Source organism: Haliotis cracherodii, unplaced genomic scaffold (assembly GCF_022045235.1).
Source record: "Haliotis cracherodii isolate W230 unplaced genomic scaffold, xgHalCrac1.p SCAF_3, whole genome shotgun sequence".
Classification (NCBI taxonomy): Eukaryota; Metazoa; Mollusca; class Gastropoda; order Lepetellida; family Haliotidae; genus Haliotis; species Haliotis cracherodii.
In genome coordinates, this window is record NW_027266286.1 from 5,893,475 (window position 1) to 5,910,905 (window position 17,431).

General features: G+C 42.5%; 1 protein-coding gene across 1 annotated transcript; it reads left to right on the forward strand.

Moving 5' to 3' along the window:
* Positions 1 to 904: 904 nt before the first annotated feature.
* LOC139475184 (uncharacterized) lies at positions 905 to 17,430 on the forward strand. Its single transcript, XM_071258441.1, has 15 exons — positions 905 to 957; positions 3,330 to 3,449; positions 4,205 to 4,352; positions 4,896 to 5,003; positions 5,801 to 6,082; positions 8,027 to 8,185; positions 9,986 to 11,191; positions 11,420 to 11,537; positions 12,052 to 12,203; positions 12,616 to 12,801; positions 13,209 to 13,359; positions 13,696 to 13,814; positions 14,505 to 14,675; positions 15,320 to 17,276; positions 17,423 to 17,430. The coding sequence occupies exons 3-15, from the start codon at positions 4,236 to 4,238 to the stop codon at positions 17,428 to 17,430; spliced, it is 4,734 nt and encodes a 1,577-aa protein (XP_071114542.1). The 5' UTR covers positions 905 to 957; positions 3,330 to 3,449; positions 4,205 to 4,235.
* Position 17,431: the final 1 nt, after the last annotated feature.

Genomic DNA, 17,431 nt, shown 5'->3' on the forward strand with positions numbered 1-17,431 from the left:
CCCAATAGTAAAGGTATCCTAAGGACTAGTCGAATTTTGACATTTTTAAAGGTTCTGCTATATGCTATCATTGTAAGGACTAGTGGACTGAAACTGTTAGTTTCTACCGCTGCTGACCTCGGTCATTGTTGCTTTTTTAAGATCCGTTCCAGTTATATTTTGTATGAATTGATATAAGAGACAATGGGCACTTATTGGATTTACCTGCGTGACAACTAAAATAATCCGTTGTTTCGTCACGTTTCAGTGAATTTCAGTGCGGAGCTGCTGCACCCAACACCACATGACACGTCACTGTTGAGTGATTCAAGTCCAAGTCAGTTTTACTGCCTACACAAACACAACATTATTAATATAAGGTATTATAATATAATCAAATAAGCATGACTGATTCTTAAATATATGTTAGAGACCGATAGCGGAGGAGTACATATAAAGGGCTCTAAAGTTTCGTTGAACTCCCGACTCATCTCAGTCTTGAGATATGGCAAGCCATCAATGCTTTAACCAATCAGCGTTCAGATAAACCAATAAGAAGTTTGTCGATTATTATTTTTCAAGACCGTTGCCCAGTTCCTGGTCACACACAAAAAATTGATTGACCCACGGTAGCTGATGAGCGGGCAATAGCGACCGACATGGTCACACCGCTCAGATGCGTCTTGCACCTTAGGCCACATAAAAATACTGGTATTTGTCAGAAATCCTCCTCATAGATAAAAAAAACAGTCGTAGTTTCACTCTTGTTAGGGTGATGACAAAACAATATTGTTTCAACACCATTGCAATTGTGAAACTAATATATTTTCCTTGCGCTTCGAATACTTTGACGAAAACTGCAGCTCACATAAAGGGACATAACTATGACAAACAAGGGCAGATAAGAAGCCATCCACGTCACGTGATTTGACAAGGTGCTCTCAAGATGGCGGACGAGTTGGAATTTCGGGTGGAGAGGTCAGATTGACAGTAATTTTGCTATATTATGTCAGAAATTTCTAATTTGTTTAGCATGGATGTGTACGTGTGCATGAACGGTGTGTAACCAGACATTAATTGCAGCAATTACTAGAAAAGTAAAAGCAGCAGGTGCATTTGTTGGCCATTCTGTATGACCCAAATTGTAAACGTCGTTTTGTTTACCTGTAGTAAAAATATTTTTGTCCGTGGCATGTTTGTGAAAATAATGTTTCAGGTGTTGATTGTTACAGTGCTCTTCAGATGATCATATGTTTTCATACTATACATTGTCAGTGAATGCGATTCAAGATGTCAATAGTCATGAATTTTGTATTTTATTGTTGAGGATATTAAAAAAAATACATTATTATTTCAATGGACTAAAATGTCTTTCTGTGGACCAATTCACTCGATCAGTGTGGCCTTTAGGTAAAACAGCATTCCAGCTTTGTCACCAAATGGCACGTCGTCATATACTTTGTATAATACAGGACTAAAGCCGTTGGTGTCTGCACGGGTACAACAGATATTTACTCGAAGTCAAACTAGTCCCAGCCCCATGTACCTTTCTGTATGCAATGTATAGGCATACTATGACTTAATTGGCATACAGAAATTAACCAATCATAACCATATTTATGGTACTGAAGTCAGATCGTTATCATATACTGTAATACTGTGTAATACTGTACTAAACCTATTGGTAATTGCACAGGTACTGCCATGACTACAGAAAGGTACACCTAAGTACCTTTCTGTATGCAAAGTATACTGTGCCATGATCTGCCTACAGAAATTAGCAATATTTATGGCATTGAAGTCAGAATGAATAAACACATGATAAAGAACCAAATCGCTTCCTTTTCAGACCTATGATAATGTAATAGTGACCGATTTGGGACAACCTTGGTCTGAATGAATGTTTAATATCAAAGGCTCATTATTTACCCTGTACCCATGACATGTAATGTCTAGAATCACTTAATCATGTTAATTGACAAAGTAGACACAATTAATGGATAACAACTTCTTTAATACTGTAAAGGCAACGTTTTGTTACAGACCCTTATACCGTTGTCAAGCCTTGGTTCAGAGACATAAAAAGAAGAATGTCTCATCCTTAGCCTATCTGACATAAATGCTATGAGGCACATATATATATATATATATATATATATATATATATATATATATGTATATATATATATATATATATATATATATATACTCCTTCATCAGGTGAATAAATGCTATGAGGAAGAGCTATAAATATATTTATAGGCTTCCATTGTCTATTGCTAAACTCCTATCAGCACCAATTAACTGTTGGCTTCCCTTGTTAGTTCCACTTTTGTTATCTTATTACTTTTGTTGTTCTTACAGCATATATATGCTCTCTGTCTTATAGCATTTATTCACCTGATGAAGAAGTATGTACTCCGAAACGTTGTGTTCCCCATAATAAAGAAGCTGACATCCATAAATTCTCTTTCTTATAGTGCCAACTAAGGCAATAGACAGGTACCAGAGGTACATTTCTGTAGTAGTCATGGTTGAGTACCTGTACCTGTGCGAACGACACCAGCAGCACTAGTCACATGCTAGTAACAGATATCTAGGACAGACTCCTTTCTGTAGCATAAAATGTATCCATCATGTCCATACCCAAATCAAAGATAAGAAATGTACCCCACTTGACATTTCTATTCCATGAGTCACAATACTGGTTAGTTTGCAGACTTCCTCACCCTTTTTGCTCTTTGTGTTTTGGATGCATCCACTCATGTTGAGCACACATTGTCCAACTTAGGTACATTTGTGTCTTCTAGTATTGGTTGGGGTATATTTCATATTTTACTTGGGGTACATATCTGTACTACCCCATATCAGACCCATGGAGATCTGGGTTATAATTGGTCTTCAACAACCCACGCTTGTAGTAAGAGGGATCGAGTGGTCAGGCTCACTGACTTGGTTGATTCATTTAAGGGGATGAAACAAGGATATGGTATCTCAGTGGGTTAGCACTATAAAACTTGCATTAGTGCAGAGCAGTCACTCGACAGGCACAAAAGCATTGATAAGTAGTCACACACATGCATGTGTGTAGCGATATTAGTGCAATTAACTTTATTGCAACATTGAAACCCACATTTTCCCATGTCATGTACTCTTTCACAAATTCATATACAGAATTTATTAATAATGATCGACAGAAACCTTTTATTTTGACCATATGGCCATCATGATCATGTGATGATTATATCTGCATTCTCTGTTTTTGCACGTTTAATCGCGTTGCCGGTAGTCACTGTTAGTTATGGAGTTTGTTAGATCAAGCTTGAATTTGAAACAATATTTTCTTGTAGGTAATATCTGGTAGGCTGAAAGATGACATTTTCGTGAGTTGGATGGCATGCTGGCCGAGATTATATCTCCCACAGACCATGATCAACAAGAACTTCAATAATTTACACTGAGTATTACTGGTGAGTTGTTTTCATTGGCTTTTTTAAGATCAGATTCTATAATCATTCAAACCGCCATTAGCATGTTGAAACCCGTTGCAGTTAAAAGTAGGACAATACACCAACTAGAAACTATCCCGATACATTGCTCATGATCCGATACGTATCACGATACTTGCATGTGCTCTTATCTGTGGTGTGTAAGCCATCTTTTTAAGAGACAGGATGGCCAAATACCTGGCACACTGATGATTTACAGTTGGCAATGTCAAACATGGTGAAATAGATGACAAATTAGTACGTTTTTCTCTAGACCAGCGAAGATCTGGGGTAGAAGAGGTCTTCAGCAACACATGTTTGCCGTTAAAGGCGACTATGCTTGTCATAAGAGGCGACTAGCGGGATCAGGTGGTCAGGCTCGACTTGGTTGATGCATGTCATCGATCCCAATTGTGCTCATGATATCAATCACTGTATTGTCTGGTCCAGACTCGGATTATTTACAGACCATCGTCATATAGCTGTGGCTGAAACAACAAACAAACAAACAACGTTTTTCTCTACTAATTAGCGTTTAGTTTTGGTGTAACAGTAATTAAAGCAAACAAGCAGTAATCAATATTTTTTACTTAGTGTGAGACTGTGATTGATACCTGTATTGAGAAAATCCTGATCTACCAATGCATCGGTGTGTCATCCCTACACTTGTTAAAAGAGTAAGTATTTCAACCCATTGTGATGGTTGTTGATAATGTTGTCACATCTTTCTTACTCAGATAAGTATCCAGAAGACGCCACAAACACAAGATGGACGAAAGTGACCTTCACCTTCAGTATGAGGCCCAGCAGCAGCTGGTTGAACAGCTGAAGGGAATGATCCGAGAGAGAGAGGAGACCATCAAAACCAAAGACAAGGAGCTCCAGGTAAACGAGGGGTGACAAAGGGGTTAAAGTGTCACATTGATGGTCCGGGTTCGATTCCCAATATGGGTACGGGGTGGTCGGGTTAGCCTAGTGGTTAAAGCGTTTGCTCGTCACGCCAAAGACCTGGGTTCGATTCCCTACATGGGTACAATTTGTGATTGCTGGATTATTGCTAAAAGCGGCGTTAAATCATACTCACTCTCACTCACTCACTCACCCAATATGGGTACAGTTTGTAAAGCCATGATATTGCTGAAATACTGCTCAAAGCAGTGTAAAACCATACAATGCAATCTTGTTTTAAGGATGGTACTTCTGATTATTGTCATTTATTGAATTATGAATGTTTTCTGAGTGGGTAATCATGTCTCTTGGATCAATGTCTATTTTAGAGTAAGGAATGGAAATTAGAATTTGTACTTTGTGAATTTACTGTTGCTGGGAAAAACATTGATTGGTTTGAATTATAGCAGTTTGGATTCTATGTTTAAAGGTGATTTCTTATTTAGAAGTGTGTGTTATGTTCTATATTTTTGATTGCAGGACACAAATTCTAAGTTATCCAAGCTGAAGCTTCAGGCCAAAGCCAAGGTGGTGAAGATGACCTCCCAGTTAGAAGAAGCAAAGAAAGCAGGGGAGGCAGGAGACAGGGTGAGTCACACTTGACCCCCGGGGAAGGGAAACATGGGGAGGGATACTTGACCCCCAAGGAGGGGAGGCAGGGGGAGGGAGACTTGACCCCAGGGGAAGGGAAATAAGGGGAGGGATACTTGACCCCCGGGGAAGGGAAACATGGGTTGGGATACTTGACCCCCAGGGAAGGGAAACAAGGGGAGGGATACTTGACCCGGGGGAAGGGAAACAAGGGGAGGGATACTTGCCCCTCGGGGAAGGGAAACAAGGGGAGGGATACTTGACCCCAGGGGAAGGGAAACAAGGGGAGGGATACTTGACCCCCGGGGAAGGGAAACAAGGGGAGAGATACGATCCCCAGGGAGAGGAGGCTGGGTGAGTGAAAGTTGACCCCCAGGGAGGGAAGACAGGATGAAGGATACTTGACCCTCGGGGAGAGGAGGCTGGGTGAGTGATACTTAACCCCCCCAAGGAGGGGAGGTGGGGGAGGGACACTTAATCCCCGGGGAGGGGAGGGACACTTGACCCCCAGAGAGGGGAGGCAGAATTAGTTATACCTAACCTCCAAGGGGAGGGATACTTGACCCTCAGGGAGGGGAGACAGGGGGGAGGGACACTTGACGCCCACGGTAGGGAGCCAGGGGGTCTGAAACTTGACCCCCAAGTACGGGAGCAAGGGAGAGGGATATTTGACCCCCAGGGAGCGGAGGAAAGGGGAGGCAGACTTGACCTCCCAAGGAGGGGAGACCTGCATCAGTTTGGTCCTTCCTCTGACCTCACGCTAACACCCTCACTCACTCCAGGTTGCATTGCAGGACTCCGACACCAGCAGCATCACCAGTGAAGAAGGCTCCTCAAACAAGGTCTTCCGAGCCAAAACGAAGATGCTGAAGCGGCAACTTGAGGACAAGGACAAGGTCATCCTGGAGAAGGAGGACATCATCAAGGTCAGGGAGAAGCAGATCGAGGACAAGATGGCCATCCTTGGGGACCGTGAACTCTTCGTGCGCAACCTCACGGAGCAGCTGGAACAGAAGACGAAGCTCATCGAGACACTGCAAGGCATTCGTGAAGTGGGAGGAGATGGAGGCTCGGAGGTAGGTCAAGGGAGCGACTGTGTTTGATGTCAAGGGAGCGTCTGTGTTTGCTGCTTGCTGTTTCTTGAATTTGGGGTAGTGAGGCCTGACAGAAGACTGACCAAATGCACAAAGAAAGTAGACGGACAAATGTTTAGTAAACCATCTTAGGTGGTAATTCTATTATGAATTGATGTTTTTGGCTATGTGTAGTGTTTTGATTCTGGGATGACATTGCCACTCCCAGTCCCAAGACTATTGACAATCATGTAGGACACCCATTTTTTACACATCAAGTAAAGTTACATGCACTAGTCCTATTTGATCTGGGGAGTAGTTGGATCTAACTCAGCCTTGAGCATGTTGAGTATGAATAATAATAATCGACATCTCTAGCAGGAAATAAGAACTGATGGCGACATATGATACAGTCAGATAATCTTGTCTTAGTCCTATCCTGTTTGATTATGCACACACAAAGTATACTGCTGATAGGCTGACAGATGAGCTAGGAACATGATAAGCATGCTAAGCTTTTGGCTCTATGGTAATGTCTGTCTGTCACTTCTTTTGTGCTGAGATCAGGTTTCAGTTGAAAACTCATGACGTTTGTTTGCAGAGGTATTACACCATGTTTGCTCAGTGTTATAGGTGTACGTTAGCTGAATAGACATTCTGAAGATCTGCTTATATTATTTCTCCACGATTTTAAACTTGAAAATAGACATGCAGGTTATGTTTTTTAACCTTGACTACATCAATATGTTTGATTAGATCATAGGAATCCATAGATCGGATTAAAATAATGAAATGGTTTGTCTTTTAACAAACACTCCTCTCTCTATTCATGAACTACTGTAGTTTGTATAGATAGAGGGGTGTTTTTTGCTAAAAGGCGCACACTCATTATTTTAATCAGGGTTGGGATTCCTGTTTGATAGCTTTAGCTGCTTTAGTACTCTGTTAAATCTGTTAATATTCGAAACGTCATGGAGCAAAACAGCTGACTCAGGTTTAAGATTGTTGTCATATTTCAGTCATGATAAGAAGTGCTGAACAAACATATAATTAGAAAAGTTAACAGTGTATTATCAATATACATTGTTCAAAATGTGGGGTCCTCACATCGTTTCGTCCTATAGCATAAAAATCTATGGATCCCCCTTGATCTTTAACTTTATCAGTAAAGTTGACAATGATCCCTTTACTGTTGTGTGTAAACATGGAAGATTTAGTAAGAAAACGTACAACTTTATGGATAACAACTTCTGGTTTATTGTATATAACAACATTTCGATGTAGATAATTACAGCGTTATCAAGGGTGGATAACCGTATTAGAGTCTACATCAAACGTGACTATATGCAATAAATCAGAAGTTGTTATCCAGAAAGTTGTACGTTTTCTTACTTACTCATCAACTTCTAGAATTTCAATCAAACAGTGACTGAAGATATATGTTACTATGTAATAACAGTGAAATATCAAGGTCGTGTGAATACTCTCAGTTCAAACAATACAGAGTTTACTTCTGATTTTATTTATTTTGAATACTATATATATATCCATATTTTTACAATCATAGTTTTATGTGATCTTTATAAGTAATATGTCTATACACTTGGGTGTATCGTCACTGTACGAATGGTTTGAGCAGTGTCAATAGGCAGCTGTCACAAGTGACAGTATCTGGTGTATCCGCTATGCTTCACACTGTATTCATTATTGCATCTTCTTGTCATACTCTATCCTCCTACTGAAATATTAACACTTCTCTGCACATTTGATTCCTAAGCATGTAAAACCTGCATTGGTAAATCTTCCTAGTGTGCTTTAAACTGTTCTCGCTTTGGGATGCAAGAATCCCCTGTAAAGTTATCAACACAAAACAAAGACTGGACAGAGGATGGAGAATGAGCAGACTTTCTGCGTGACGCATGAGATTGTGAGAGGTGTGTTTATCAGTCCCAGATTCAGGAGATGTACGCTCAGATGGTGTACAAGGACAAGAAGATGATGGAGCTCAACAACAAGATTCTGGAACAGGACCGTAAAGTGATGGATCTGCAGGAGTTTGTTGGGGAGAAGAATGAGGTCATCAGAGGCAGGGACAAGGTGGTTGAGGTGAGTGAGGGTTGGGTGCGGTCTTCAGAGGCAGGGTCAAGGTGAGGGTTGGGTGGGGTCTTCAGAGGCAGGGACAAGGTGGTTGAGGTGAGTGAGGGTTGCAGGAGGTCAGCAGATAAACGGTCAAGGTTGGTGTGGGCGAGTGAGGTCATAAATGTAGGGTCCATGTTGTTGGTGAGGGAGGGTTGGGTGAGGTCAGCAGATCAACGGACAAGGTGGTTGAGGTGAGTGAGGGTTGCATGAGGTCAGCAGATAAACGGTCAAGGTTGGTGTGGGCGAGTGAGGGTTGTTGAAGTGAGTGAGGGTTTGGTGGGGTCTTCAGAGGCAGGGTCAAGGTTGTCAAGGTGAGGGTTGGGTGAGGCCTTCAGAGGCAGGGTCAGGGTTGTCAAGGTGAGGGTTGGGTGAGGTCTTCAGAGGCAGGGTCAGGGTTGTCAAGGTGAGGGTTGTTGAAGTGAGTGAGGGTTGGGTGAGGTCTTCAGAGGCAGGGTCAAGGTTGTCAAGGTGAGGGTTGGGTGAGATCTTCAGAGGCAGGATCAAGGTTGTCAAGGTGATGGTTGGGTGAGGTCTTCAGAGGCAGGATCAAGGTTGTCAAGGTGATGGTTGGGTGAGGTCTTCAGAGGCAGGGTCAAGGTTGTCAAGGTGAGGGTTGGGTGAGGTCTTCAGAGGCAGGATCAAGGTTGTCAGGGTGAACGTTTGGGTGAGGTCTTCAGAGGCAGGGTCAAGGTTGTCAAGGTGAGGGTTGGGTGGGGTCTTCAGAGGCAGGGTCAAGGTTGTCAGGGTGAGGGTTGGGTGAGGTCTTCAGAGGCAGGGTCAAGGTTGTCAGGGTGAGGGTTGGGAGAGGCCTTCAGAGGCAGGATCAAGGTTGTCAGGGTGAGGGTTGGGTGAGGTCTTCAGAGGCAGGATCAAGGTTGTCAGGGTGAGGGTTGGGTGAGGTCTTCAGAGGCAGGATCAAGGTTGTCAAGGTGACGGTTGGGTGAGGCCTTCAGAGGCAGGGTCAAGGTTGTCAGGGTCAAGGTTGTCAGGGTGAGGGTTGGGTGGGGTCTTCAGAGGCAGGGTCAAGGTTGTCAGGGTGAGGGTTGGGTGAGGTCTTCAGGGGCAGGATCAAGGTTGTCAAGGTGACGGTTGGGTGAGGCCTTCAGAGGCAGGGTGAAGGTTGTCAGGGTGAGGGTTGGGTGAGGCCTTCAGAGGCAGGATCAAGGTTGTCAAGGTGAGGGTTTGGTGAGGTCTTCAGAGGCAGGGTCAAGGTGAGGGTTTGGTGAGGTCTTTAGAGGCAGGGTCAAGGTGAGGGTTTGGTGAGGTCTTCAGAGGCAGGGTCAAGGTTGTCAAGGTGAGGGGTTGGGTGAGGTCTTCAGAGGCAGGGTCAATGTTGTCAAGATGAGGGTTAGGTGAGATGGTCAAGGTTGAGATGATTGAGAGTTGGGTGAGGTCATTTGAGGAAAAATCAAGGTTGCCGAGGTGAGTAAGGGTTTTGCAATTTTTTTCGTGTGGAGAGAATGTTATGGTGAGTTCTCTGGACACTTGGGTTAAGGTTGAGGAAATTGAGGATTGAGTTCATCAGATAGTTGAATCAGTTCTCTGTCAAGATGGTCAATGATAAAACATGTCAGAGTATAGTCCGTTGTTCTTGTCCCTCTGATATGGGTTTTAAATGTCTTCAAATGTTGAAGGTGAGAGTTTTAATATTTTTATGATGACTACCATTTTGTTGACGAATTTTGGAGTGTTTGCTTTCTTTCACATTTTGTGTGTCATCTATTCATTGCGAGCTTATATCATTGGAAAAGCCTTTGTTTGCTTCAGATTTTGCAAACAAGTTTAAAGGAGAAAGATCAAAGCATCCAGGATCAAGCCACCTTGATTGTAAAACTGACCACGAAAGTTGAACACAATGAAGAAACAATAGCTTTAATGATGGAGGATCTCCGCAAGGAGGAACACAAGCTCAAAGTGGAAACAGACAGATTTGATCTCAAGCTAACAGAGACTCAGAAATATTTTGAGGAAACGCTGCAGGAAAGGGAGGTTGAAATAAGTAAACTCCGGGACTTGATCCGGGAAAATCAAAAAGACCTTTCTACAAGGGAGGGTGATTTGAAAGAATTGATTTCTCGACACGAGAAGGATATTCAGCAGATTATGTCTAAGGGGGAAGTGAATATTCATGATCATGTGATGAAAATGTTGGAACAGAAGATGAAAGACACCAATGAAGTCTTGGATGGAAAGATGAAAGTTATTCAGGTTCTTCAGACTGAAATGGCTGAGAAAGAAAGTCATTTGGCCGAAAACAAGGAAGTGATGAAACATTTGAAGGATAAGCTACAAGTCACATCTGAACAGTTGATGCTACTTCAGGCTAACTTTGTGGACATGGAGACACAGTGGAAATCAGAGAGAGAAAGGCTTGAAAAGAAACAAAAAGATCTCATAGAAAAACAGGAAACGGAGAAGAGTGAGAAAGAATTGCAGATGCACACCTTGAGGACAACTCTCACCCAGTATGAAACTGCCTATGCTCAAGCATCTGAGCAGTACAGTGCTTTGCAAGAGAGATATCAACAAGCTGTCACGGGTGGAGGTCAAGGTCAAATTTCGGGACAGGCACCTGTTGCAGCATCTTTTGACTCTGATGAAGTTCAGGCACTGAGAACCATGGTCGATCAGCTAAAGGCTGAAATAGCTCAAAAAGCTGATGCACCTTCTTCCATGTCTTCAGCTCCAGATTCTGATGAGGTCCTTGCTCTGAGGACTTTGGTTGATCAGCTAAAAGCTGAGATAGCTCAAGGACCAGTAGCTGCATCTTCCCCTGGGGACAGTGATGAAGTAGAGGCACTGAGGGTGATGGTGGACCAGCTGAAGGCTGAGGTTGTTGACAAGACAGAGAAGCTAGACGCAGCCAAGAAGTCAGATGATGTTGGGAAGGGGGAGACGAAGATGCTGAAGATGAAGGCTCAAATGACCTCTAAGATCAAGTCATTGGAGAAGGAAGTGACTCAGCTTCGCAAGGTAAGGGCAGCGATGCAAATGGAATCAAACTGATCGTTTAATACAATAAAGTGAAGTGGAGTACACTTTTTTTTTTTTAAAAGCCAATTATTTTGACCTGTATCGATCAAAAATCCTCTGGTCACTGCCAATGTGTTGCATTGATTAGTTTGTAGCAGAAATGCAAGCACTGCCTCATGACTGTTAAGATGTTTTCAGTGAGTAGCTAATTCTTTCATTCCTCTGCAGGGTAGTGACCTTGCAGATGAGGTCGTGACCCTGAAGAATCGCCTGGCAGAACTGGAAGATGAGAAGGGGCACCTGCAGCTGAAGTTGGTCGACTTTGAGGAGCTCCGACTACAGCAGGGTAAGACAGTGTCATTTTCAGGGGCTGTGGTAGCCTTAGTGTTCGTTTGGGCATAATGAGAGGAACGTTCTTGGCGTTTCACTCTGTGATGTTCTGGGAATCATCATGATAATGACTTAAGCGATGTATACAAACTAACTTACTTTTTTATAATAGTTAGAAATTGAGATTGTCATCAATCTTGTCAAGATGGCTGTAGTGGGTCCTGGTGGAATTCTGGGTAAGATCCAGCAACAGATACTGGGGACCTAATGGTTGGGGTCGTCAGACTCAGTTACTTGGTTGATTGTGGGTGACTGAACACTGACTGGGTGAATTGTTGCTCATAATATTAAGCACTGGATTGTCTGGTCAAGACTTGATTATTTACAAGCTGCCATGACACAGCTGGAATTTTGATGTATGTGGTGTTATAAACCAAAACTTTGGTTTTCTATGGACTCAGCACTGTATATCTCAGTTTTGATAGTCTCAGGAGAACATTTCTGTTGATGGTGATGACTTTGTCCTGCAGCTCAACTGGAGGCCCAGCTGAAGGACATGGAGGCTGATAGGGAGGCTCTCAACAAGCAGAAGGCCGACCTCCATGCAGAGTTTCAGGCAGCCAATGAGGAGAGAGAGAAACTTAGTCAGATTGTCACAGACCTTCAGGCCACCGTGGACCAGGTAGGGAGTAGTGCTGACACAGGCACATATGATCATAGTTAGATATAGCTGGAATGTCAGTGACTGCAACGTAGATGATGTAACGGAATGTTCCCTCACTGATTGCTGATAATATTGCTGATTCTCGAGTACAGTATTCCCACACTGTAATATTGCTAACTTCCCAATTGCTTAAGGCTCTGAAATTCACAGTGCCATGCTATCATTATGGGTTTGAATCCTAGCCCAGATTATGATCCTTGGATTGCTGCCACTCCATCTGTGCTCATGGCTTTGACTATAGTAGTAGATAGCTGAGACCTGAACCACTTTGGGGTTTCCCCCACTTTAAACTGATATGACTGACATGCTGTTACAAGAAGTGTTCAACCAACTCACTCTCATTCTATTCTCATCCAATTCTGTGTTCCAGAACCAGGTGTCCCATGACAGCGACCAGCAGCAACGACTCCTGGAGCTGCAGCAAGACCTGGAGTCAGCTCGGGAGGAGCTGAAGGAGGTGCAGGAGGAGCGTGATGTGGAGAAGAGGAATCGCGTCAGTCTGGAGATAAGAGCTGTCGAGCTGGAGGAGTTCAAGAAGAAGGCTGAGGCCGACATTGTGAGTAGCTTCTGTATCAACAATCCCAGGGATATTGGGAACCTCATGCTGCACACTTTATCACATGTATGAACAAAGGTTGCTTATTCAAGGGTGGGAGAGAGGGAATGGGAGTGTGTTTGGGGAGGCACATTTTGAATTTCCACCTCCAGTATATGCGTGTGTGTAGGATGTAGGGGTGTTAAGTTGACAATATGCAGTATTTCATTATATAGCATTTCAATAAAATTTTGTTTTGGGGTGTTTTGTTTTGTAATTTCTCATGTTACTTTCAAGGGAGAGAGCTGAGGTGGAAGAGATTTTACTGGGAGGAAGGGGGTAATTAGATTTTGTGGTGGGGGTGGATCGTCGGCCTCTGATCGATTTTCAAAATCAAATTTTGTTCATGGCTCAATGGTTTGTTCCAGGAGTCAATGACTGAGAAGATATCATCCTTGGAGAGTGTTGTCTCCGAGACCAGGACCGACCTGGAGGACAAGCAGTCCAGCATTGAGACCCTGAAGGGTGATAAGGTCTCCCTGGAGATGAAGATGGCCGAGACCGAGGAGACAAGAGATGGTGAGGACATGGACGAGCTCAAGCATTCTCCTGCCCGATGGGGTTAGATCACCAGCAGCCAATACTTGCCACACGAGGCGACTATATATGGATTGGTTGGTCAGACTCAGCGCCTGGGTTGATTGGGGTTGTTGCTCCTTATATCGTTACATTCATAGAACACGTGCAACGAATATTCCAGGGTTTTTTACGGGGAAAAAAACGAGCATCTCACAACATCTTTTAGAAGACTTGAACAATGATAAGACCTTTTTCTTGGATTGGTCATGGCTTTATCATGTGAGCGAGTCATTCATAGATATTGAACTCATGACAACACCTGTTTGTTTGTTGCAGCTACTGAGGAAGAAAAGATGGAGCTGCTAAGTGAGATTAACCGACTGAAGGAGAAAATCGAGAGTGACACGAGACCAGTCATTGCTTTCGAAAAGGAAAGTGAAGAACTCAGGGCCCAGGTGAGTTAATCTGAGTTGAGTTGTGTAGACTAAACTGACTTGGGAGGAATGGAGGTCATTAGTATTTATTAACTTGATTCTGGTGTACCATGTGACCTCTTTGGTCCACAAGATCCTGCTGCTCAAATTATGGACCCCTACACCTGGGTATATGAAAAGAGGTGTTCTGCTGCATATTTTACACATTATATCCAGAAAGTGTAAATCTGTTGCAAAAATGGAATTTAAAAATTGTTTCTTGACAGTCATTAAAAATAATGTTAAGCCCATTTCTGGTTTTCTGGATGCCGAAGACCCGGGCTCGATTCCCAACACGGGTACAATGTGTGAAGCCTATTTCTGGTGTCCCTAGTCTTATGTTGCTGGAATATTGCTAAAAGCGACATAAAACTATACTCACTCACTCTGGTGTTCGAAAGGCTATTTTAACAAGCCTAACCAGGGTGAGTTAGACACTATTGTTTATATGATAAGATCTTTTACCTAGAGGAAGCTATTAAACTTCTTGCACTAGGGGCGGTCGGGTAGCCTAGTGGTTAAAGTGTTGCTCGTCACGCCGAAGACCCGAGTTCGATTCCCGACATGGGTACAATGTGTGAAGCCCATTTCTGGTGTCCCACGCCGTGATATTGTTGGAATATTGCTAAAAGCAGCATAAAACCATACTCACTCACTCTTGCACTATTTCAGGTAGAGGAACTTCAGAAGAATATTGACAGTGGGTCAGAGATAACAAAACAGGATAAGGAAGAAATTAATAAGTTGAACTCCATGTGTGAAGAGCTACGGTCCAGAATTGACTCCCTTGGTGAAGAAAACGCCCAACAGAAGCATCAGCTCCAGACATTGTTGGGAGCCAAGGTTATTTGATGTTCTTTCTTTGATCAGCTGCTAAAAGACTTTCAATTAATCTCTACCTTGCCTGTGACATACATTCAGCTTATTAATGTGTTTGATATATTTCTCTTATGTGTTAGGTTCACCCCAATGATGTTTCTAGGTTTGTCAGCACCATACCCATGCTCGTGGGTTTCACCAAAGTGGTAAACATGTTAGACCTGCATCACTTCAGGCTTTTCTCGCACATTAAGCTGACATGCCGCGATATAACTGTAATACTGTTAAAAGCGGCGTTAAACCAAACTCACTCACTCTTATGTGTTAAGAAAATTTTGATATTCAAACGGAGCTTCTTGGCACAGCTGCCAGTAATAAGAGAATACAAATAATTTAGGTTTGAGTTCGTAAGTCCATAAATTATTGATCTGATGATTGGAATGTAAATGTATTTATTGTCATATTAAGAATATTTTTTGTGGGAATTGTTTCTCACTTATTGCACTGGTAGTTATGAATTGCAGATTTTAATTTTATATTTCTCTTTAACTATTTGCATGATTCTTGATTGTTTAGGCCGTGTCTTGATTGTGTAGGCTGATACTTGATTGTTTAGGCTGATACTTGATTGTTTAGGCTTCAATTGTGCTCACATATTTACATTGCAGGAACACATTGAAGAACAGCATCGTCAGTCCACCGAGGAACTTGAACTGCGTGAACATACTATAACAAAACTTAACGCAGAGATCACTGATGCGAAACAGGAGATGAAAACTGTCCAGGAGCAACTCAACACCTCGCTGCAACACCTACAAGCGGCCAAGGAGTCCGCAATAACAGATTTGCAGAGAATGACAGCAGAACTGGGTGAGAGAGAAACTCGCATTTTGCAGCTGACTCAGTCTCTGGAGCAGAGAAGTGAAGAGATGCAAAGTGTGAAGTCTTCAGCCAATGAGAAGGCTGATGCTGCTGCCAGCCTGGAGCTTGAGGTGAAACAGATGTACCGGGAGCTGGATCTGCTGAAGGAGGGTCAGAGTGAGAAGGGGAAAGAGTTTGAGATGAAGACTCAGACTCTTCTTTCACAGCTGTCCGAGATGGAGGTGGAACTTGCTGAACAGCAAAAATCTGCAGCTTCCCAAGATGAGAACATTTTGAAGTTGAAAACGGAGAAGATTGAGCTTGAGAAAGAGCTTGAGTCTAAAGATTCAGAAATTGTGTCCTATAAACAATCTTCGATAGTCTTGGAGGATGAGTTATCTAAACTGAAATGTGATTTTGATGCCCAGATGTCCAAACAGGATGCCCTACAAGAACATGCGGAGGAGAAGAATTTTGAAATGGTAACACTGCAGAAACAGATTCAAGATTTTTCTCAGAGGGAGCAATCATTTCGTGATCAGCTTGAGAAGGAGAAAGACTCCAATGAGCAGACAAGAGGAGAGTATGAACAACTACTAGGAGATCATGAGTTTCTTAAGAGATCTGTTGCAGAGAAGGATTCAGAGCTTGAAAAGTGCAATACTAGGATAGAAGAGTTGACATCTTTGTGTAGTGATAGGGAAAAATCAGTTGAAGACCTAGCTGAACAGCTCAATAAACTGCAGGAAGTTTCAAGTGGCTATCTATGCAATGTAGAAACATCTGATGTTGAGATTACCAGATTGAACACTGTTATCCATGAGAAAGAAAAAGAAATAAAATCCCTCAGTGAAATGTGTGATTCTTTGAAAACCGAGCTGGCAACAACAGCAGGTGATGTGGAAAGATACAAAGTAGATTTGGATGTGTCTCTCTCAGAAAAAAGTGAAGTTTTGCAACAAGTCAAAACCTTGAAAAAAGAAGTTACTGAAAAGAACATCAAGATTGACTCCATTTCCCAGTCAATGGATGACAGCTCTTCTCAGACACAGAAGGTTCTAGAGGAGAAGGATATGAAGATCCAATCCTTGGTGGTGAATCTGGAAGAGTTGAACACCCATGCTCAAGCTGAGTCGGAGAGGATTCAAAATCTTGAGACCGACCTTGAGGAACAGTTTCGTATCTGTGGTGAAAAAGATAGTCAGATACAGCTCATGAGTGCTGAAGTACAAGAACTGAACTTGAAATGTTCAGGACTTGAAACAGCGGTTCAGAGGTTGAAAGAAGAGCGTGAGGAGCTATCTGTTCAGTGTGAGAGGACTGTGGAAGAGAGTCAGGTTCAGGTGAGGACTTTAGAACAGAGTAATCAAGTTCTGTTACAGGACAAAGAATCTTTATCTGTTGCCTTGCAAGAACATAAACAAATGCTTGTTGTTGTTAATGAAAAGGTCACAGAATTTGAGAGCACAGTAGAGAACTATGGGCACAATTTATCAGCATCAAATGACAAATTAGAAGATTACAAACAAATGTTAGACAGTAAGGTACAAGAGGTAGATGCAGCTCGGTCTGAAACTCAGAACTTGCAAGAAAAGTTTGATGATGTCACCAAACTGTATGGTGACAGTGTTCAACAGTTGCAGACTGTTACAAGAGATTTAGTTGTGTTGAAAGAAGAACAGGAGAGACTTTCCTCCAAGAACCTTCAGTTACAGCTAAATAGTGATGAGATGTTGAAATGTGTTGATGAGAAGAATCGTGAAAGTGAATCATTGTCAACTTCTTTGGATATAGTAAAGTCTGATTTGGCAGGGATTAAGGATGAGTATGATTCCCTGTCTAAATCATTAGAAGCGTGTAAGCTTCAGTTACAAGATACAGACTCTGAGAAATCCAGTGCTTTGTTGAAGGTGAGTGAA

Coding starts and splice junctions, on each gene's coding strand:
- LOC139475184 (XM_071258441.1), top strand. CDS start 4,236: ATGGACGAAAGTGACCTTCACCTTCAGTATGAGGCCCAGCAGCAGCTG. Junction 6,083..8,026: donor GAGGAGATGGAGGCTCGGAG/GTAGGTCAAGGG, acceptor TGTGTTTATCAG/TCCCAGATTCAGGAGATGTA. Junction 11,192..11,419: donor AAGTGACTCAGCTTCGCAAG/GTAAGGGCAGCG, acceptor ATTCCTCTGCAG/GGTAGTGACCTTGCAGATGA.